General features: G+C 40.7%; 1 protein-coding gene across 2 annotated transcripts in view; it reads right to left on the reverse strand.

Moving 5' to 3' along the window:
• Positions 1–2,593: 2,593 nt before the first annotated feature.
• Positions 2,594–24,092, reverse strand: part of LARP1 (La ribonucleoprotein 1, translational regulator) — a 106,857-nt gene continuing 85,358 nt past the window's right edge. For both annotated transcript variants that reach the window (XM_058166576.1, XM_058166575.1), the window contains exons 10-19: positions 21,017–21,186; positions 19,386–19,739; positions 10,397–10,520; positions 9,691–9,896; positions 9,464–9,570; positions 9,047–9,198; positions 8,308–8,452; positions 7,984–8,093; positions 7,381–7,508; positions 2,594–6,221 (exon numbers count right to left, since the gene is read on the reverse strand). In XM_058166576.1, the coding sequence (XP_058022559.1) occupies positions 5,985–6,221; positions 7,381–7,508; positions 7,984–8,093; positions 8,308–8,452; positions 9,047–9,198; positions 9,464–9,570; positions 9,691–9,896; positions 10,397–10,520; positions 19,386–19,739; positions 21,017–21,186 (1,733 nt within the window). In that variant the 3' untranslated portion in view covers positions 2,594–5,984. The remainder of the gene's footprint in view (positions 6,222–7,380; positions 7,509–7,983; positions 8,094–8,307; positions 8,453–9,046; positions 9,199–9,463; positions 9,571–9,690; positions 9,897–10,396; positions 10,521–19,385; positions 19,740–21,016; positions 21,187–24,092) is intronic.

Here is a 24,092-nt window from a genome sequence, read left to right on the forward strand (position 1 = left end):
CCAGAGTGCAAGAGGTGATCACATGACCCTATTACATTGCTGTCAAACACATGCCAGTTGCCATCTGAATTTTGATCATGTGATCATCGGGATTTGTAAATCCTCTGACAAACTTAAGTCTTTAGAAATTTTGTGATTTCTGTTGGTCACTAAATGGTTGTAAATTGAGATTACCTGTGTTGAGGGCCTGTGTCCTAACCCATACTTAGGGTTAGACATTAGATCTGTTTTATGCCTCAGAGCAATGACTAACCTGAATGATTGCTTTTCAGCTGATTAATGCTATCAATTTTTTGCAAAGAATTTGGCTCTATTAGATTAGCACACTCTAGGCAATTAATGGACCCTAGTCGAATTTATTCTTGCTTGTTGTGCACAGAATCAAATCGGGTGTGGGTGTGGGTGTGTTTTACTAGAACTTGTCATCTTCGTAGAGAACCTGATATTCTGAATTTCTTTTATTCTAAATTATCTTAAGAAATACTTTGTTAGTACTTTTTACCAACATGTCTAAAGAATTTTGTGAATCTCTGGCTTGCCACGAGTTTTGGCCATTTTGAAAATAATAACTGAAGTAACTTCTGGCAGTCAAGATTCATTCTGCAGCAAGGGGTACACTGGGACATTCAACCCGGAACTATTAAAATGGAGTTCATATTAAGTGTAATTTCTTACCTGACAACACCGTACCAAGTGGTCCTTTCCTATGGAAGATGTGATCAGGATAGGAGGATGGATTTCCACAATGGGCACAGAATGGTGAATGTAGTCAAAGCAATGAATATGAAACTACATGGTCTTTTGAGCTTTTTATTTTTATACATTTTTGTATTAAAAAGGAAAAAGCATAATTACCACAAATTACAAAGGACTAAAAGCACTACTAGAATAATGAGTCACATCAGCCTATAAAGCAGATACTCTGAATAATATTACTGTTTATAATACAGGCTCTCATTCAAGTATTTTACAATTTTTCCTCTTCCTTTCCCCCCTCCCCAATGTGATGATCCTAGCACATGGGTCAAGAATTATATACTATTAACAGGAGATGGGATTGTGCATGGTAGGCTATATTAAGATCTTTTCCTCCCAGGTGATATATGGTAACAGTTGTTTTTAAAGATTTTTTCCCAAGAATAAATATAGCTGAAAGTGAATACAAACTCTTATTTGGTTTGTCTTTAGCAGCAAGCACACACACTTATGCATCCTGCTCATGGAAAGCAGGTATACCAGATTTTCTTTTCTACTGTGACAGAGTTTCACCTGTGTACAAAACAATCATGGTGCATTTTCCAGATTGTTCATCCAACATTTTCAGCAGCTTAATACAGACTTCACACCAATGAAACTCCAAACATTGTAGTCGTGCACTACTGCAGGAACCAAGCCAACAATTTTGAGGGGAAAGATTTGGCCATGCCTGTTCCAGGCATGTCACATAAATGCTATTATCAGAAAGTGGTCTTGGATGGCAAAAGCTCAAACCAAGATCATCATATCCTTAGCTGTGGGATCTCAGTGGCCCAAGCCATTTTCTTGTACCATGATACAGAATATGGAAAAGAGAATAAAAATAACCAAAAATATATGAGTCATTTCTATGAAGATGAATACATGCAAAAATAATGTCATCAAAGAAAAGGAGGGTTTTAAAGGGCCAGACTTGGAAGAACAAAATCTGTAAAACCAAACAGGAATGGTTAAGCCCATGCCCTTTTCATGTATCCAGTCATAGAATATGCTCATCACAGATAAGTCGGTCCTATGTTCAAGTGTCTTCAGAAAGTGAAAATGTAAACTAGCAGAAAAGGTATCTCTAGATTTTTTTTTAAAAAAAAAGCGTCCAAACCCATGTTGCTGAGATGAACTCTCCCACACCCAATAAACCACTCATTTGAAACTGATTTTTTAAAGATGGAGGTATCTAACAATACTAGCTACACATTCCCTCTTAAGTCTCTCTAATCGTTTGACAAATCCAAGTTTTAGAAGATTGATATGGATAGACAGAGAAGACCAAAATTTGTTGTATTAACACATTTGATTGCTTAACAAAAGAAAATAAGCAAGGCATAAATAACTCCCATCCCAGCCCTGTTTAAACAAGTAAACAAACAAAAATGCATGGCAGCACTCTAAAGTTTTGGTGTTGTGTATTAATAGTACAATCAAGCTACCAGGAGCAAGAAAGGCAAATACAAATCTTTGCACTGTAACTGGAAAATTGTGAGGAACAAAAAGGGATAGAGACACATGACAGCACCAACACGTAATAAAGGTCACTTACTTTCCTGTCTATTCTAAGCCAGATTTCAACTTCCCCTTTTTCCTGACCATAAAAGTTTAGACCTATCCAGAATGACCAGTTATTTTTAAAATGCCTTTTGCTTTGCACTGGGGAACAGAAACTTTCTCAGATTTGGTAATCTCAGACATTAGGAAACCATAGAAAGCTTCTAAATCTCAACTGAATGTCTTTGTTCCAAGAAGGTACTTTCACACGTTATGAGAGCATAGAATAAGTCACAATTTTATTAACATCCACTCACTTCCCAACAAGGTATTCAAGCCTATTTTTGCCAAAGAAATCTCTTCTATTTATAGGATTGATGTGATGCCTTCTGACTTATGGGTAGCCTATAATTACATGACTACAACATATTCTACCGATGTCTGTCTAAGCTGGTGCAAGTGCCTGTCATCAGTAAATCTTCCCAAACCTTCTTTCAGCGATAAATAACTTCTCTCAACCAGTAAACATTTATACAGTCCAACCTGTAATGTTGTCAGATTGATAAAAATCATGTGGCATCCTTACAGGTTCTTTCACTCTTACAGGTATCGCAGGTTTTTAATCATTAGTTATTTTTCTTCTCCTACAATCTACTATTGCCTTAGTGCTCATCTTAAATTTGCAAAAAGTGATGTTTGTATAGCCACACATAGCAGCGTTCGCATTCAGAAGAGCCCAATTCTTCAGGGTTAACCAGAATAAATGTCCAGAATTGCTTTTGAACAAATATCCATTTGGTTTTGGATACACGTAAGCACTTGATTCTATCTCATAGTTCCCAAAGGTATGTTTTATTTCATGTTGCAACTATACTTAGGTTTACAAGGTTTGCATGGCAAAAATTACTGATGAACACTACATGGCAGCATATCTTATAGTTGCAATAGTCCTAATGAAAATACAGGCATTCCAGTCCATCTGCTTAACTGCAAATTTAAATCCTGGGATAATAAGGCTTTCAGCCAATTCATGAAATGGCCACGATATTCCCAACTGTTAGTTCCATTTTAGCACGGTTCTCCTAATGCAGCATACTCTGCAATATCACAATATAATTGTATCTGGTGAAAATAGTGGAATGCTCATTTTCATTTCTCATGCCTTAATGACAAGATGAAGGTTTGTTATAACAAGTGACACAGCAAAGAAAGCAAGCAATACCCCGATGCTATTCAGTCATGCTAGAACCATAGGGTGTGCTTTATGTGGCCATTGCACTATCACTCATGAATACTCTGTGGCAAATTCCCATTAAAGCAAGCTTGATACAGCTAAAAACAGTAACATCAGGCAGCACTAACCCTAGGCAGAAAGTCCCATCTCCTTAGTTATCTACGTATTTAGTACCAAACCATCCACAAGAAGTTATAAATCAATGAACCGCCCTAATATCACACTCCCTGAAACACTAAATTAACGCTTATCTGCTCCAAACGACTAACTGCAGGAACTTAAGGTCTGTTATTGTCTCACAAAAGTACTTTCCAGCACATTAATATCAAGGATACACCTGAAACATGAACTCTAAAATGTGGAAATAGCCAAGATATCTGACAGTTCTGGCAGAAGAATTCACAGAAAAGGTGTTACTTTTTTTCTACATGTATGAGGTGCAAGGAATGGAGGATATCAATTCTCAGCATTACAGAAAGGCCCTCTGCACATGCTTTACCGAGGAGGGGGAAGAAGAGGACTGTTTTAACTTAAGCCATAGTACATAGGATCACATAAACAGTATTGCACCCTTTTATTACCATTTATCCCCTTTTGGAGCTATATGGTAAGCAGGAGTGGCATATTGACCTTCCTCCCCTTGCTGATTTTTCTGCAGAACACCAATAGTACATTAGGAAAGTTAACAAAATGCAGGGAGAAACAAACCAGGTTGTCAGAAACATGATATAGCATCTATTTCCTTCTCTGCTGTTCACACCAATAGTTCAGGACAGCTGTTTTCTACATAATTTCAGCCATGCGAATAGCCTCTGAAAGTTCCAGCAGTTAGCCCAATAGCAGCCAAGGTAAGCTTGGTGCTTTGTATAAAGTGGTGTGACATAGCAGATGTGGTTCCAATTCATGAAGTGATTTTTTTTTTTTTGTCTGTACGTGTGATGGTTGCAACTAGCCAACAGTCAAAACAGCAGCATCCTTGGCTACATGGTCGTTCCAGGGAAGGGAGGCAGATTATCATAGCTATTATTAGAAAAAACACAGAAGGCTGTGCAAGTAATCAACACGAGTAAGCTACCTCGAATTCAGAAATGATTGGACATAAAAATCCTACTTTGCTTAGGATAAAGCTGTTTTCCTGTGCATACATTCTTCAACCACATGGATGAAAAGCAAGGATGTATGCCTTTAGATCCTCACTCTGTGTATTACCCTTTTCCTGGTGCAACTGCCTGCCTATCCTGGAATAGGAAGTTTTCATGAAACAACAAATGAGATCCTGTCCTGTCCTGGTGGGAGAGAGAAAAATGGCGGTGCACCTGGAAGTCGAAGTGAAGCAATGGCAGATGCAGTTGTAGCAGAAAGGACACTAAAACAGTTGATACACATACATCAGCATCAACTACACAACAGCAGAAGTTGCAGGCTGAAGTGCCCCAGTATCCCCCTGCTCTGGAGAGAAGCTGTTCGTGTGGCGTGAACCAACATTCAGCTAGATCTCAACAATATTGTTCCAGTTGATGCGGATCACAGCTGGGTTAAAGGGAAGACAGTCATCAGCTACTGCAGACAAGAGTCACTGAACAGGAAACAAATATATCACAGTCTGGCTGATTCCCAAAGAGATGCCATTTCCCAAAATGCTCAAGTCAGGGATGCCTACAAGTTCCCAACTCCACAATAAGGCAACTTATTAATTTTGAAGGAAGGAAGCAAAAGAAACAAGATTTTTTTTTAAACAAGTTTTTTGTGTTTTGTGTTTTTTTTTTTAAGTGAAAGCTGTTTTAGCCAAGTCTTATAAGCATTCCTATGCGAGGGGAGACACTGTGCAAGTTTATGTTCTACCCATCACGCAAAAGAACTGGGCAAGCCTAATGTAAGTGGGCCCACTTTCAGCCAGGGTCCTTTGGTTCATTTCCAGTCGTAGGTGTCTGATGGAAAAGATGAGCAGCATAGAGAGAGCCACAACAGAAGTGGTGGTGATAGTAGCAGAGACTCCTCTTGTGCATTGCTATATCCAGAAGGGGCGATGCCTGCTGAACTTGGAAAGCCAAAGGCTAGTTCTCCAAATAACACTACATTGTTCGGTCCAAACTTCCAGCTTACCAAGTGGGCTGCATAGTTGTTAAGTGTTCAGAGGGAGGAGAAGGAGCTGGATTGTGAGGCTGCATGATGCAGAGTAATTTTGGTTTATCCAAACGAACTTCTATCAATAATTTAAAACTTGATATATATATATAATATATATATAATATTTATATTTATAAAAATCTCCCCTTTCCCAACCCAACCTAACCCTTGAAAGGCGCTAAGACATGAAAATGTGAAGGTCTGGCTCCAATCAATGACTTAATCACAGCGAGGAAAAAGATGCATTCAACTTGGATCATCTTGTTTTTCCAGCCAACAAGAAAAATCATATGCACTGTTTAGCCCCACCTCTCGAAAGCAGCCTGGTCTTGGACTTTGACATTCCAACTCCCTGCCCCCTTTTCCACTGGTAGTTCTAATATGTCTACTTCCCCACTGTTTGGGTTTCCACTGTGGCTGTGGAAACTGCATGTGGCTGGCTCAGGCTTTTGGCATCTTCCTGGCTTGATGAGTTGGGGACTTGGCTGGATGAGGCAGACATTTGACTGGATGGAGTATGGCCAACAGCCTTGCTAGAAGACTGAGATGGGTATCGCTTCCTTCCATCTACTCCTATGGTTGCAGCATATCTCTTGTGGCTACCTTCTTCCCCTATAGGAGGCTGAAAAGAGAAAAAAGCCATTAGACCAATTTATGTAGCATCTCAATATTGCTTCAAGATTCATGATTTACACACATACAGAGAGAGAAATATATAGAGCTTTGTTACAGTATTTTTAAAAAAGTAATACCTTTGCTCTACCTTTCCTTAATACTTATTGCTTGGCCTACACTTTCAAAACTGAGATCTTAAAATCTTTTCATTCTATGGTCTCTAATTCTAGTTCCTAAAGTTTTGATATCCATAACTTAATTCACAATTATCTGAAGATTTTCATATGTGACCGGGCTATTATTTTTAAAAATAATATACTATTTTTATTATTATTTTTCTGCTTAGCACTTTCATGCAAGTGTAGGTTGGCTTTTTTCCCCAAATCAATCAAATTTTGATCCATTGGGTAGACAGGAATTGACCAAATCTGGCTTGTTGCCTGAGCCTGATGTCATGGGCTGAGAGAAAGTGACTGGTTCAAAGCCACCCAGCTCGTTTTCATACCTAAAATGGGACTAGAATTCATAATCTCTAGCCTGATGCTTTAACCACTAGACCAAACTGGCTGTTATTTATTACTATTACTATGGTTTAATGTACAGTCAACCAGCTGGACTTGGCATTTTTATCCCCCACTGAATCCTTCCCAAAGATAGATATTGTTGTTTGGTAGTGTTTTTATTAATATATTTATTAATATATTTTTATCTTGCCCTTTACATACATATATACATACATACATAAAGCACAACAGGGACTGGAAAATTTGTTGTTAAGTAGTGTGGCACTTAAGTGAGACATCATGGAACCGCACATGATTTTACAAATTTTTGTCAGTCGTTAAGTGAATCACTGTTAAGGCAGAGATCATGTATCCATGACTTGTGACCTTCCCTCCAGCTAGCAGTAAAACCTAATTTTGCCTTTTTTTTCCTCACAGCAACAATCTTACAAAGTGGGTTGGCTGAGAGTGTGTCAGGCCCAAAGTCACTCAGCCAGTGACTGTAATTAATTTACAAGCAGAATTTCCCTATCACTTCATATTATTTCAAACACATCATTAACTGACTCTGCGCACACTATGCCTGATATAGCCATAAACATTGGAGAAAACACAACCATTAAATATTTGTATTACAAGGAAGAAACAGTAATTTGTACCCACATCAACTCTGAAGTCTTCAAGGCGGCGGAATTTGCTGAGGTATTCTTGCAATTTGCTGTCAATGTCCAGGTTTTTGGCTTTGGAATATTTTAAGAAGGCCCAAAATTTTTCAAGCCCATAAAGCTGGCCTATTAACAAGGGACAAAAAATTAAGAATAAGTCTCATCTAACAGAGACATAGGAAGCCATAACAATTTCATTTCAGCAAATATTAGTGACAAAAATTGGCAACTTATCAAGAAACAAGAACAGACGTTTCTCTGTTCTGGGGGGGCGGGGGGTGTTGTGAGGAAAGAGACAAAGGGGACAAGAAAGCAGCTGGCCCTCTCTTTACTTAAGACAAAAAAGCATAAAGCTAAAAGTTATCTTGGCTTCAGAAGTCAGGAACCTCTCCCAGTATTCATGACTTTTTAAGAGTTCTTATGCATAGTACTCAAAATGTCCTTTCATACTATAGATTTGGAGTCATAGTGTAATCAAAACTCTATTTATTCTAAAGAAAGATTGCATAATTATTGTAAAAACATCCCACAATTCATTGGCATAAAAATTCCCTGAAATATCAGCCGCTGTTATGTGCTACCAGAAAAAAAAATAACTTACCAGCCTCAAAATCTTTTATAGTTTCTTCTTGGAAATCTTTAAATATGTCAGGCCGGAATTTTTTCTCCAGTCCGTAACTGTAATATCTGAACAGGCACTCCAGTCCATACCTGCAAGACCATACTATCTGTAACACCACTACTTCCTTCAGATGCTAATTTTTCTTACAAGAATTTATTTGATCAAATCAGACAAATTATCCATCTAATATCCCTTTAAGGGCTATCACCATATTTATTACTAAAGCCAAAATCAATCCATGTGTCCCCCTTTCTATATTTAAAATGCTAACTATAATGATGTAATAAACAGGTTTGGACCTACCTGTACCCTTCCTTTGCATCCTCCAGAGCCAGTTGCTTAAATTCCTCATACATTTTCTTGTTAAAGTGATCCCGAAGGAAAAATGACCAGAATCTAAAGAGAGTATTCATTTCTTGGGACTGGCCAATGCCCAGTCGTTTCCGTTCTGGGTAAAAACAAAGAAGAAAACTCTTAAGAACTATTTGAAAGTGTATGCCAATTAAAATAATTCACTTCATCCTAAAGACAAAATACACACAATCCCCATCATTATGTTTCTGTTATACACAAAATTAAGAACCTGCCGAATGCCTGGGCCATTGGATCTTGAAGCCAGATAAGAGAAATTTCTGTAGCAATGTAATTTATAAAGCAGCCAAAGGATTGTAATCTTAAATGACGTTATATAATGAATGGAAGAAGACTGGCTTTAAATGAATGGAAACTTTATCTTCAAAACGGCCCACACCAATTAGAAGTGATTAAACTACATGCTCACCTATAGCTTTGTACAAGTTAACATAACCATGCAGAACAGAGAAGTTTTTCCCCCCTCCAATTCACAGTAAGCCATGCTCATTGCATTACATGCAAATTTGATCTACAGATTATTACTTCAAACAATAATGAAGGTTTGCAAAGAATATCACTGCCAAGAAGCTAAATTTGGCCAAGATATTAGGAAAACTGCCTGCTTTATTCACTATAACCTGCACAAAAATCAACACATGACAAGTTCAGTAGTATCTACACAATTCACCATTAAGGCAGCGCCGGCGATACTTGTGGTAGACATGTTGTGTGAAGCCATTTTCTTTCAGGAGTTCATGGGAAGGATGCTGGAACTTAGGCAATGACTGTGGGGTGCAGCCATAGCTGCCGATAGCTGGGGTGCCTTCTGAAGGACTGGAACTAGATAAAATTTTGAAAAAATTGTGTCAATATAAGAACGAACTGCTCAAATGTTCAGAAGCAAATACAGACACATTACAGTCAATCAGACTTTAATCTAACAAGCTTTTTTTTTTGAAAAAGTCTTAATTGCTAATTAAGGAATTATTCTGAGTAAAGAGGACATCGATTTATGTGGAAAAAGAGCAGCTCATACAGTTTCTTCAACAGGATCTCTCATCTTTTGTTCTTCAACTTCAATGAAAATCATTATGTCTTTTAGTACCTGATGGATGCTGTTCGAGGTCTATGCTCCCGAGAATCCATCACCCAACCAACATGACATTCCATTGGGGGATTTGAACTGTGCCGTGTTTTCCTTTTCCGGGGTGTCTGTAAGAAGCAGAAGGAGCACATGACAGGTTTTGTATGAAGGTTCACAAAGACTTCTAGTTGAGTCAAGAGATGCCTAATATCTATGGGCATATAGAAGGAGCTGAGCGCAGGCCTTACCTTGGCGTCTATCAATCTGCCTTCTTTAACCACTGGGTAAAACCGAGGTGTCTGTGTGGGGTCTTTCAGTTGAGGTGTACGAGGGGTCCGAGGAGTTCTTGCATTGCGATAGTTTGGGGATTCTGGAACAGTTGTTGGCAAAGATCGGGCAATGGTTGAAGGTTCAGGCACACCAAAGAGTTTATTTGCCAGAGCATCAGTTGGAACTACAATGAAAAAAAAAACAGTAATGATTAAACTATGTTTATACAGAAAAAAATAAAAACATCAGCATCCATGCTCAAAAACTGTTTTTTTTTCCATTTCCTTTTAAGAAAAAGAAGTGAAAGCAACAAAGTTTTAAAAAGCAAGCATAAAATGATGGATTTGTCCCCTGAAATAAATATAAGATTTTTAGTGTATGCTGCTCAAGGTCACCTTGCGTAAGATGGGTGGGTATATTAATTTGATAAACAATAAAATGAAATAGGAAGACCTTCTTCTAGAAGCTTTACAGGAGGAGGAGGAGGAGGAGGAGGAGGAGGAGGAGGAGGAGGAGGAGGAGGAGGAGGAGGAGGAGGAGGAGGAGGAGGAGGAGGAGGAGGAGGAGGAGAAGAGAGCAGCAGCTTAAAAATACAGCAGTGAGGACTGAATGTTTGTCAAAAGATCCTATGTGGAAGAAGCCTACTGAAATTTGTTTAATAGGTGAGTCTGTGCAAACTCATACCTTGCTGGAACCTGGGTGGTCCTGGGGGAACTTCTTGATTTGGATCAACAGGAGGCTCAGGGGTAAGTGTGTCAAACTGCTCTCTGCTGATCATATTCACCTTCTTGAAGTTTTCTACTTCTTGCTACATTTCAAAAGATCACAAATGAAAATTAAAATACATGACTAATCTCGGTAAATTGGGAACAAGGAAAGTGGGTCCCTAAATAGGTAACTATCAAGAATAACTGCACATGGAGTTTCAAAATATCAGTGGTGATGTATATCTCACCTTCTCAGTGTAAGACAAATCATCAGAATTTTTTTAAAAAAACTTCTGTGTACAGTTTAGTTAAGGAATTCCACATAAGACTAAAATCAATGAAATTGTGACAAATGTTCATTTTTAGATGTCTGCTTCTCATTCATATACATCAGAGACAGGTTAAAAAAGTAATAAAAGAGTTCATGACAGTAACATTCTGACTTCCTCTTCACATTATTTTAACTATTTTTTTCCATGCTCAGACAGCTCATCTTTAGAGTCACATTCAGGAACTGAGAAATTTCAGGAGCAACTGACTAACAGGAGAGACACACAAAATGGACAATTTAATGCCTTTCTCTCATCAACTCTATGTATGAACATCTCAAATACAATTTATTCAATTACGTTTTATTGAGCCCACAACTATCTAATGATTCTGTATTACCTTCTAGTATAAACATCCTCAGATAATATGCCACAAAGTACTCTACAAATCTTCCTGCATTCACCACTGAATTTTCTTTCATCAAGCTAGAAGTAATAGAGAAGTGCTGCAAAAGTCTGCTGTTTATTCTAAGAATCTTACTGCTATCTCTGGTCAGCAATATAGGTAGTCCTCAAATTACAACCACTTTTTCAGTTCAAAGTTACAAAGGCACTGAAAGTATATAGGATTGGTCCAGTTCCTGCCGTCACAACACCCATGCATTTGTGTGATCACAATTCAGGCACATGGCAACCAGCTCACACATATGATGGTTGCAGCCTCCTGCAGTAAGGTGATCATTATTTGCAGCCTTCCCTGCCAGCTGTCCACAGCAAACAAAATTGGGTAATTGGCAGAGAAAGTCACACATTCCTTCCATGCCTTGCTCTAGCTACTTTTTCTCCCAAGGAGCCCTGCTACAGAAGACAAGATCCCAGGGATCTCGTCCTCCACACCACCCCGTTCTGCCCTCCTTCCTAGCACTTCTTTGTCTGCAACCCCTGCTGGCTGGCTTGCACTGTGTAGCACCTGTACACTCTGTAACACCTGCTCATGGTGAACACACACAACCCCACAGCACCCACATTCCTTGTCTGGGATTCTTGCTCTTCCCATTTAACAATTCATGTAATCCTGGTATTAGGACAACAACTTGGAATACCATCACGAAGTGATAAGGAACGTTGGACTTACCTGAATGTTCTTTCTATGTGCGCTGCAGGAGAATCCAAGCATGGGTTAAATTCCTCTAATTAGCCAGTGACAGAATTTGCCAGTTGCAAATTCTTTGGCCATTGCTGTGCCCTGATCTCTGGCTGGATAGTAGTAGCCATTGCAAGGACTTCACGTGTAAGCAAGCCCAATGGACTATCATCAAACAGGATATCATCTTCCCTAATATTCAGGAAAGCAGGACTGCTTAAGGCCTTTATTTGTACCACCATGTTCCTTATGCTGCTTAGGCGTTCCTGGGACAGGAAGACCTGTGACGTCTGCATATTGATCATCGGTCCTAGATGGGTGATGATGGTGGAAGGTATAATGTGGCTTTTCTCCTAGTTCACAGAAAACCCATAAGCCTGGAGAGTTTGGACCGTGATTTGAAGGTCCTGTTCTGCTAGCTTCAAAGATGACAAATGAATTAAGACATTGTCTAGATAGAATTGGAGCCTTCTGGGCTTCGCCTACAGATGAGCTCCGATGATATCCAATAGTTTGGTGAACATTTGTGGGGCCGAGGAAAGGCCGAAAGGCAGTGACCTGTTCTGCCAATGAATGCCTACAAAGGAAAACCTGAAATCTCCTGTGGGACAGTCTGATTGGTACATGGAGATATGCCTCCTTGAGATCTATTGAAGTTAAAAGATCTCCCTGTCTGATGCAACCCAGGATGGTATGCAGGGATTGCATCTTGAACTTTTTGTACTTTATGCGTACACTGAGGTCCTTAAATTTAAAATGGCTCTCTGCCCCCCTGAACTTTTGGGAACCAGAAAGAGGACCGAATAAAACCAGAGGCCCTGTTGTTCTACTGGCACCGGTTCGATGGCCCTGATTTCCAGTAAGTGCTGGATCTCGGCCTCCAATAATGCCCTGAATGAAATGATGTGGGATGGAGCAAAACTCTAGAGTGAACCTGAACCTCACTGTTTGCAATGCCCAAGCATCTGTCGTAGTGTCTTGCCATTGGCTGGCAGACATTCTCAATCGCCCACCAATAGGAATGTGTGACTGAGAGTCACTTTGAGCGGCAGTAAGGTCGGGTACTGGCTCCCCAAAAGGACTGTTTGGATTGGGGCTGTCGAGCTCTATCCCGGAACAATGACCTGTCTTGTGCCCTGTCCATACTCTGTGGGTAAGGCCGCTGGTAGTGTGGGGCAGGTAATCCTGCCTCTGAACTATGAAAGGGCTGCCTCTGATGATAGGAAGTAGGCCTCCTGTCCACTCTTTTGTAAAGATGTGGAAGGGCCTTCCTCTTATCTTTTCCGTCCACTAGGATGGGGTCTAACACTTCTCCAAAAAGCGGCCCTCCTTTGAATGGGGCTGATGCTAACCTCCATTTTGATTTCATGTCAGCTTGCCACTGACAAAGCCATAATAAGCGCTTGGAGGTAACATTAGATGCCAGGGCCCTTGAGGCAAAGTTGGCCACATTAAGGGTCGTATCAGCTGAGTATTCGGCAGCAGAATTACTACTATCAGAATCAATGTGATCTGCCATTATTGCTGGAATTGTTGTTATGAAATGCCTCGAGAAGCCCATAGTAATTAATCCCTAAAGAGAAAACTTTTATCACTAATCAAGAATGCAGGTACTCACTGTGCAGTCCAGGCCACAGAATTAGCACCAAACTGGCAACACATTTTGTACGCGCAAATCAGGCTGCAGATGCAGCTGCAGTGGCAAAGGCGTGAAACCGGCAACATAGTTACAAACGCCACACTAAAAGCGAGTGAAAACTGGCAACACGGTTTACTTGTGCGTTCTGGCTGCCTTCCTTGCTCCAAACCGAATCCTCGGTTGCTGGAGGCCTTGTATGATCATTGGACTCCGCCGAGCCTCCTGGTCCCAATTTGCCGCTTGCTACGACTCCGATCATAGCTGCTGCCCTCAAAATGGCGGCTATCAGCTTCCTGATCACAGCATGGCACTGCCAATCACACTCCCAATACCTTGCCGCCAGCAGGATCTTCAACCTTTGGCCAAAGTCTCGATCCGTGAAAAACCGAGTCCGATCACCTCCGTGGCCTCTGCCACCCCGGTAGCTAAAAATGGCCCGCCATGCGGCAAAGGCAGCTAAGGCACCGATCTTAGCGCTGCTCCCAGCGCGAAAGGCAGCTCTCTGACTCTCTCAGCAATCCGGCTAACTGTAGCAACAATTACAAATTTGAAATGTCCAATATCCTAATTAATTAATTAATTAATTTGTGGAAGCAACTCAAGTTAAGTCCCTCTATGTCAACTGGCCAAAGAATTTGCAACTCAATCACTGGCCAATTAGAGGAATTTAACCCATGCTTGGACTCTCCAAACAGCGCACAGGAGAACATTGCACTTCACAGTTGCATTGCTTAGTGACAGAAATTCTGGTCCAAATTGCTGTTGTAACCCAATAACTACCTTAAAGAACTATTTTGATCTGCTCCAAATTAGTACCTTTAGTGACCACCAGAAAACCCAAATGAAGCCTGTTGAGCACCATAAATTTTAACTATGGATCCAATTCTCTCTTTTAAGCTCATAGATATAATAAGAGCTTCCGAATTTACCAAGCCAATTTAGTACCATGTGTCTTACCCAATCAATACTGTGGCTAGCAAAAACCATCTTCCTTGTTTTACATTCCCAATTTTGAAGATGGTTCAATACCTATTATGAAATAAATTAACTAGTCCCACCAAAACTTCGGTTGCCCAATCTATTTATCCCAGCAAGCTGAAACCTACCTGAGACGTTGTGAGAAGAAGTTACCACAGAAACAGCAAAGTTGACACAATAAGGCGAACCATTACCATTTTAGAGAATAGCTGACTGAAAGTGCAGACTGATCTTTGTGCAGACTAACATGAAGATATAGTCAAAAGATGTCATCAAAAATATGGTGATGATTCCAGCTCTACTATAGAAAATGGTACCTCGGACTTTTAATTTAGCATCTTCTCCCATATTTCCAAAAGTACAAGTAAAAATTACTTTAGTAAGCATTAGGATTTACACCAATTACAAGTAGTCTTTTTTTTATAACAACAAATGGTTCAAGACCCATTCAAAATTACAACAGGGCTGAACAAACAGGAATTCTCTCATTTCTGCAGACTGGCTGCAAATGCCCTGAGCCAAATTCTGCTTAGATTTTGGGACAGATCTTTTTCAGCCAGTCTCTTTGAAAGCGAAAGGGCTGCCCATCAGATTGATTTCTCCACATGAAGGGCAGAGTCCCTTTGCCAATCAAAAATTAGAGGGGCAAAATAACACAGCAACAGAATAATATAAGAACCTGCTTTACAGAAAAGGACTGAAAAAATGCTGTATAAAGCAGCAGAGGGCTGCAAGTTCAAGGATAGCAGAGAAATCTGAAAAAATATATTCCTGAATGTAATTTCTATTTAGAAATAGGCATGCTTGGAGTCACATACAATGCATTCCGAAACTGTTCAGACCCCCTTCACTTTTGTCAATTTTGTTATGCTTATGCCTGATTTTACAGTTGTTCAAATTCATTTTTTCTCATTAATCTACACTCAGTATCCTATAAGGACAAAGTGAAAACAGAATTTTAGAAATGTCTGTAAACTTGTAAAATGAAAAAACTGAAATATCAATTGGCGTAAGTATTCAGATCCTTTGCAACATTGAAATTTAGCTCAGGTGCCTCCCATTTCTCTTTATCATTGCTGACATGTTTCTACAGTTTGGAGTCCACCTGTGGTAAATTACATCAATTGGACATGATTTGGAAAGGCACTCACCTCTCTATAGAAGGCCTCACAGCTTACAATGCATACTGTAGCAGAGCAAAAGTCATGAGGTCAAAGGAACTGCCTGCAGAGCTCAGAAACAGGATTATTGCAAGGCACAGATCTGGGGAAGGCTACAATAAAATTTCTGCTGCACTAACAGCACAGCGGCCTCCATAATTCTCAAATGAAAGAAGTTTGGCACAACCAGCAATCTTCCAAAAGCTGGTCACCTGGTCAAATGGAGCAATCAGAAGAGAAGAATCTTAGTAAGAGAGGTGACCGAGAACCCAATGGTCACTCTGACTGAGTTCCAGAGATACTGTGTGAAGATGGGACAGATTTCTGGAAGGATAATCCTCACTGCAGCCCTCCACTGATCTGGGTTTTATGACAGAGTGGCTAGACCAGTGGCTCTCAACCTTTATAGTGCTGTGACCCCTTTAATACAATTCCCCACGATGTGGCGACCCCAATCATAATATTATTTTCATTTTGAATTTATTGCGCCTGAAGCCGTATTGGCTAGCGATCTGAACTGCTTGTGATTGCCTTGAGGACGGAGGCATTAAAGCAGAGACTCCTCCCCTATTAAGTTTATTGCGCCTGAAGCCGAATTCGGCTAGCGATTTGAAGAGCCTGCAGCTGGCTTGTGGAGTCAACCATTGGAGCGTGATTCTTCGACTCACAAGTATACTTCCCATATTTCTGATGGTCTTAGGCGACCACTGGCAAATCGTCATTCGACCCACAACGGGGTCCCGACCCACAGGTTGAGAACCGCTGGGCTAGACCAAAGCCTCTCCTCAGTGCAGAACACATGAAAGCCCACTCTCCTAGACTGTGAGGAACAAGACTCTCTGGTCTGATGAAATCAAGATTGAATTGTTTGGTCTCAATTCTAAACATTGGAGGTAACCAGGCACTGCTCATCAACTGCCCAATATCATCCCAACAGTGAAGCATGATGGTGGCAGCATCATGCTGGGAGGGGGGGGTGAGTTGTTTTTCAGCAGCAGGGACTGGGAGACTGGTCAGGGTTAAGGGAAAGCTGAATGGAGCAAAGTACAGGGATATCCTCAATGAAAACCTGTTCCACAGCATTCAGACCTCAGACTGGGCCATAGGTTCACTTTCCAACATGATAACAATTCTAAGCACACAACCAAGACAGCTTAGTGACAACTCTGTGATAGTCCTAGAGTGGCCCATCCAGAGCCTTGAGATGAACCCTACTGAACATCTCCGGAGGGTCCTGAAAATGACTGCCCACCGATGGTCGCCATCCAACCTGACTGAGATTGAGGGGATTTGCAGAATGGCAGAAAATCCCCCAATCCAGGTGTGCAAAGCTTGTTGCGTCAGATCTAAAGACTCAACGCTGTAATTGATGCCAAAGGTGCTTCAACAAAATACTGAAAGATCTGAATACTTATGCCAATGTGATATTTCTGTTTTTTCTATTTAATAAATTTACAGACATTTCTAAAATTCTGTTTCACTTTGTCATTATGGGGTACTGAGTATAAATTAATGACCAGAAAAAAGTGAATTTCAGCTGCAGATGCAGCGTAACAAAACTGACAAAAGTGAAGGGGGTCTGCATACTTTCTGAATGCACTGCATAAAGAATCACTTCTGTTCAAATATATATTAGAATGCTGGCATATATAAGAACAAACATCATCAGTCTAGATGTTCTATAACAGAATGCTATTACCTAAAATTGATCCTTTCAATCAGAGAGCATGTCAAACACAGTCTAGGTGTCAAATTTGATTTCTTTGAGGGCCGCATCAGGGTTGTGTTTGACCTTGGGAGGGCCAGCAGAGGGGCGTGGCCAGCTCAATGTCACTCGTGTTGGGAGTGCCTGTGGTGATCCAAGCGCTCTGCCAGCGAAAATGGGCTCCTGAGTTCCATTTTCACCTGCAAGGGCCTCCTGCAATCCTCTGCCAGCGAAAATAGAGCTGAGGAAGGCGCTCATTTTTGCTGGCAGAGGCACCATGGGCTGGTCCTTCGCTGTTTCCGGGGCAGCCCCATGGGCCAGATCTAAGCACTCCGTGGGTCAGATCCATACCGTGGATCTTCAGTTTGACACACCTGGTTTAGATTGTAGTATTCCCTACAATCTAAACCAGGTGTGTCAAACTGAAGATCCACGGTATGGCGTGAAGCTGATGGAAATTTATACCAATTCTTCAACAAATACAAACATCACGTTTAAAAAATCTAAGTAACAAAAAGGAAAGATGTGTTTGACATGCTCTCTGACTGAAAGGATCAATTTTAGATAATAGCATTCTGTTATAAAACATAGGTGATGGTAACTTGTTATTTAAAATCTATAACCAGAAGCTGGCTAATTTCATCCCCAGTGACATGATATAAATGTAACAAGTGTGTCCTCACATTTTCAGGTTGAGAATACAGAATTTTACTAGGGATGAAAAGCTGTTTTCCAAAAATCAGCATAATATCTATACTATTTCTATAACACTTCATATAATAATTCTAGCAGGTATACAATGAAGTCACTATAGAAGCTGAAATAATCATACTAACTACATTAAAAGAACAAAGAAGGCACTGTAACAAACCCAAAGAAATATCTGCCCACTAATATGCTATGTTGATAAAAAGCCTTTCACACCTTTTCATGCCTAAAAAAGATTAAGAAAAATATTCTGTAACCAAGAATGATCAAGTGGCTATTGTGCTTGAGATCAATCTATATAGTAGTAGGAAATAATTGGTAGAACTTCCTCTCCAAAGCACTCTGCAGATACAGCTAGCTTGTCACAGTATAGCCAAAAAACATATGCATATGTCTGACAGTATAAAGGTAAAGGTTTCCCTTGTCATTTCCAATTCTAGGAGGCAGTGCTCATCTCCATTTCTTAGCCAAGGGAGCCAGTCTTATCCAATGATGCTTCCATGGTCATGTGGCCTGCATGACTATATGCTGAGTCACACAGAACACTGTTACCTTCCCACTGTAGAGGTATTTATCTGTCTATGGAGATTCTCAGTCATCCAAGTCAAAGTAGTCCCAAAGGTGCTTTTTCAAAAGGCAATTGGGCTTTTTTTCCCCTGAAGACGTTTAGGTTCTCATCCAAAAAGCTTCTTCAGTTCAGAACTGAAGAAACTTCTTAGATGAGAAGCAAAATGTCTTCAGGGGAAAACAAAGTCCAATTGCCTTTTGAGAAAGCATCTTTGGGACTACCTATCTAATCACATTTGCATGCTTTCGAACCGCTTGGTGCGCAGCAACCGGAACAATGATGGGAGTTCACCCCATTCCAGTTCCGGGTCTTGAACCTGGACTGTCAGCTTTCCAACTGATAAGGTCACATCTTTAACCACTGAGCCATTTCGCTATCTGAGAGCATTATTGGTTTTTAAAGAAAACAGCTCTAATCAAAAGGAAATTGCACCCAAAATAGAAGCATAACTGCAGACAATCTGACATTCATAAATCCATTTGTAATCGATTCCTCACCCATGATATCTGATAAGATAAAAGGTAAGGCATTCCAAAGTATTAAGATGTGAGAAAGTTAACTGATGATTAAAGGAGCCCCACCAAAGAAATGCCTGATAGACTCAGTAAACATCCGTTTTCTGAATCTACCCTTTGGTTAAGTTTTCTTGATATGCATATTCATATAGCTGGGTGGGCAAAATGGCTTTATACTAGTATATTGGTTCAGGTTTTATAATGCACTCGGGACTTTTGCCTAGTCCCATCTACATTATATTCATTTCATGTTGAATGGGATAATAAACCCGATTCTCACCTTTATCTGAGAATATTCTGGTTCAAACTGTTCTGTCCATAGGTCCTGTTCATAGTAGTATAGTCCATCATTGATCACTTTGGCCAATTCTGAGCTCATCTTTGCCCTGGAAGTGTGGTTGCCTGTTCTGTCTCCCCCTGGATGACGGCGTAGATAGGGGGGTGTTTGTGTTACAATCAAAATTTTATTCACGTCCCTGTCATCAATCTCATAGTCTGAATCTTCATCTGACCAATCAGTGAAGGTGTTTTTACGACCATCCATCTGTTCCATTTCCTCATCAAAAAGGAAGTCCAACTCCTCTGGCTCATCCTGATCCTTCTGCTTCAGTGGTGTTCTAGACTCTTCTGTTTTCTGGTACAAAGAAATGTTGTTAAGATAGGAGTTAGTGGAGTACTAAGCTTTACTACAATACTAACAGAAAAACAACAATGAATTCTCAGTTTCGTCCTCAAGATAAATAACTCAGAAGTTTCACCTGCAATACATGACTTGAAAACAAAGTCTATTTCATTTAATCCTGCATCACACGACACACCAGCCCACACAGGAAGACTAAGAGAAGGGCAGAACAATACAGGTAGTCCTTGCTTAATGTCCATTCATTCAACAACTATTGAAAGTGATGACAGTAGTGAACGAAGGGACTTATGACTGGTCTTCAAAGTTTTGGTCATTGCAGTGCCCTCGTGGTCTCATGACAAAACTCAGGTCCATTTCAGATTTATGAATGCCTTTGGCCATTCACCTACCTACTGCCACTAATTGCTCCCATCAACGGCAGTTGTGCCATCTCAGCTGGAGTTTATTTTGTGCCCTATCCAGGGCCCTTTTTTGCAAGAAAGAAGGCCCTGAGATGAACAGAGGGTCTCGCTGGTGAACAAACAGAAGCCCAGGGCAGGGTGTGAGGGAAGCCCCAAGTGTGGTGCCAAAGAAGAAGCTGGTATAAAGGCAGGCAGGGCTAGGCATTAAGAGCAGCAGACAGCCAAAAGGGAAGAGGAGGCAGTCCTTTATGTTACCAAGGCTCAGGGCCGGGAGGGATCAAGCCAGAAACAAGTTGGATTCTAATGGGTTTTTGCTAATGAATTCAGTTAATGACAACACCAGGGACTGCCAGGATTGCCATTCCTAAATGATGGGCTTCCTAAATGATGGGCTCCGATGTCATCTCATTTTACAACAGCATCACTTAGAGATAGACATTTTGGTCCCAATTACCATCATTAACCAAGGATTACCTGTATGTACTTTTGGCAATCAAAAGTTGCATTAAAACATTATTTTTGTAGCTTTGCCAGAGTTTCTCTGTCTGAAGTATAAAAAAAAAAAGAAGTCCGGCATTGGAGTTGCACAAATGGTTCAAATTTCAAACACAAACCTATTCAGTTTTGAATTCAATCCAGATCTCCAAAGGCAGAACATATCCCTATCTAGCATATTTAATGAAATTAAGGTTAGAATGTTATATTAGTCAATCTCTTAAAAATCTTCTGTCTTATGTAAGGTAAAAAAAGGTAAAGATATCCCTGCGGGTTTTATCCCGCTAGTTGTGACTGACTTTTTAGTCTGTTTTCTGCATCTGTCATTAAATCCTGTAGAAAGTCTGGCCTCCAATGCTATTCATTGGTTACCTTGGGTCTGATGGGAGATGGTCTAGGCCTCTTCTTCACTTCAATCCATGCCTCTGAGTCCAAGTCAGGCAAGCTGGCAGAAAGACCTTTAGGCATTGTCTTCAAATTAGTAACTTCCTCTGTCTTGCTTGGCATGGGACTAGCAGAGCGGGGAGAACCAGGAGCAGATTCTGGAACATGAATTTAGATAAAGTATCTGTACATGCAAATTACTTCTTTTGCAAAATATCAACAAAAATAACTCAATAATATAAATTAGCCTTGGATGAAAAGGAAATAAAGAAATAGCACTCCAACCCGAGAGCCAACTTTTAGTTTTAAAACAAATGAACAAGATCATGTCATTTATATATTTTAATTCTAATTTGCATTAACTATGTATAAAACATGTAAGCTATGTCATGTAATTTTTATCAGAGTTTTACTTGGCCTTTCATTTTTATAAAACCAGCCCAACTTTACTTTTTGCCAACTGGGATGTCAAATTCCTTACAATAAGGTGAATTAATACTCTAATATTTATTTAAATTTTCACTCTATTTCTACCCTGATCTTGGCTACTTAACTTTTTTCTTATCCACTTTTCTAACATAATCCCCTGACACATCATATAGCACCTGTCCAACCCCATCTGAATGCTTTGCATTATCATCAGAAAAATACAACTGGAAGACATATTATGAAACAGACAGAAACCTGTTTGATCACTACAAAATGTATTAGCAGCATACTCATAACATGAGCATAAGGAGCAAGTTTGTACATCCCAATGTCAGGATTTCAAAATGGGGAGCTTTCAAAGACAAACAAAAATGCACTTGAGTTATTCTTTATCCAGATTACATGCTTAGGTGTTGACAACAGATAACTTAAGCCAAATGGAACAATAACTGGCATGAGCAAGGCAAGCTAGTTGTACTCCCAGTCTACTGCTATTCAATGCACAAAATTTTATTCTAAGAGGTTTCATAAAATGTTCAGTCATATCTGCTATGAAGTAATAAAAGAAATGATTTCAAGATTTATAGAGACGTTTGGTTCAGGCAAGATTTGGGGCCTGTCATATGTCAAGGAGGAGAAATTATTCCAGAGACCAGATCAACCACATATAAGGTCCTAGTTCCCATAAGATGACAAGATTTAAATAAGAGAAACTTACATTCTTTCCCTGTGGGAGCATGTGGAGCAGGTAATCAGCTTTGGGAGAAGGTGGTCCCTCAAGTAACGTAGTACTATGTAATGTAGGGTTTTAAAGACAATCAGCAGCAGCTTGAATTGCAATTGGAAGTCTATCAGCTTGCAGCAGAGCAGCGGTGTTACATGGGCATAATGTCCATCCTGCTGCATTCTAGACCAAGGGAAGCTTCCATATGATTTTCAAGGACACACCCTGTACAACTGTGTGTAAGCCCAATTGGGAGGTGACCAAGGATACGTGACTAAGAGCAGAACCTCCAAGCCCAAAAATAGGCATAAAAAATATCCTGGCCACAGCTGCCTCCAGCTCTTTTACTAGGAGCACATCCAGATTGCTTAAGGTAGGGCATACCACCACTTCTTTCAGAGCTAAGACTAACTCCAGAATCACAAAGCAGTGGGCTGTCCATATTGCCCAAATCCAAATCACATAGCGAGTGCCCCAAAACAAAAGGAATGTTGTACTCACCTGAATGTTTGTTCCATGTGCACTGCATGAGAATCCAAGCAATGGGTGATATCCTTGTCTGATTGGCCAGAGACTGAGTGTAATTTGTTTAGTCATGCCTCTTCCTTCCTGTTTAGCTCCAGTTTGTTGATGATGGTCTGGTACTAGAAAAGACGTAACCTGTAATGAGATAAAAATAGACTCCCCCGGACCCTGGACCCCCTCTGGAATGTTAGGGAGGGGTTGGGCTCTCATGCAGCACCCACAGAACGAACATTCAGGTGAGTACAACGTTCCTTCTCCTGTGCACTGCTTAGAAAGTCCAAGCAGTGGGATATGCCCAAGCTAAGTATCCCTAGGGTGGGGAGTAGAGACCTCCAGGGTCCTGTCGACTGGAAGAACCTGCTGCAAGACCCGTCTCCCAAAGGCCACCTCTGCTGAGGCAAACATGTCAGGTTTGTAGTTTCTGATGAAGGAAGAAGGCAATGCCCAAGTGGCTGCCCTACAGATCTCTAGTATAGAGGCCTGAGTGGCCCAAGCCACAGTTGTGGCTGCACTTCTTGTAGAATGGGCCGTAATGCGGCCCGGAATATGTCAAGCCTGATGATCGTAAGCCAGATAAATACAGGCCTTGAGCCAGCGACCAATGGTGGATGGAGTCACCTTTATACCCAGGGATCTGGGCTGAAAAGAGATGAATAACGTCTCTGTCTTCCTGAACGTCCTGGCAATGTATATGCACAGGGTTCTACAGACATCTAAGGTGTGCCACCGGCATTCTCTGGGATGTTTGGGATTTGGACAAAAATCCGGTAAAATAACCTGCTTGGCCCGGTGGAACCAAGAATTGATTTTTGGCACTGATGTCAGGTCCAGGCGGAGGATGACTCTGTCAGGATGTATAATATACAGATCCTTCTGTACTGAGACAACCGTCAGTTCCGAGATTCTTTGAGCAGAAGTGATGGCGATGAGAAAGGCGACCTTAAGGATCAGAAGCCTGAGGCTGGCGGAATCAATGGCTCGAACGGAGAGGATGTGAGTGCCTGTAAGACTAGAGACAAATCCCAAGATAGGTATCTGTGAACAGGTGGAGGTCGCAGATTGGAAGCCCCTTTCAAAAAGCTATGAACCCTCGGGTGTTGGGAGAGGGTTGAAGCTCCCTCGCAGGATAGAATAGTTGCCAAAGCGGCTACTTGTCTATGGAGGGTATCAACCACTAATCCTGCCTCTAACCCTTCCTGCAGGAAGTCCAATACCTGAGGTACAAAGGCCAATGTTGGGGCTAGCTCCTTTCTAGAGCAGCAGCGGCAAAAGGAATTCCACATTGCTTTGTATATGTGGGTCGTCAACAGATGTCGGGAAGCAAGGATGGTAGAGATTACCTTCCTAGATCCTTTTTTAGGGTCTCCCTCTCAAGTGCCAGACGGC

The sequence above is a fragment of the Ahaetulla prasina genome, chromosome 2 (genome assembly GCF_028640845.1).
Source record: "Ahaetulla prasina isolate Xishuangbanna chromosome 2, ASM2864084v1, whole genome shotgun sequence".
NCBI lineage: Eukaryota > Metazoa > Chordata > Lepidosauria > Squamata > Colubridae > Ahaetulla > Ahaetulla prasina.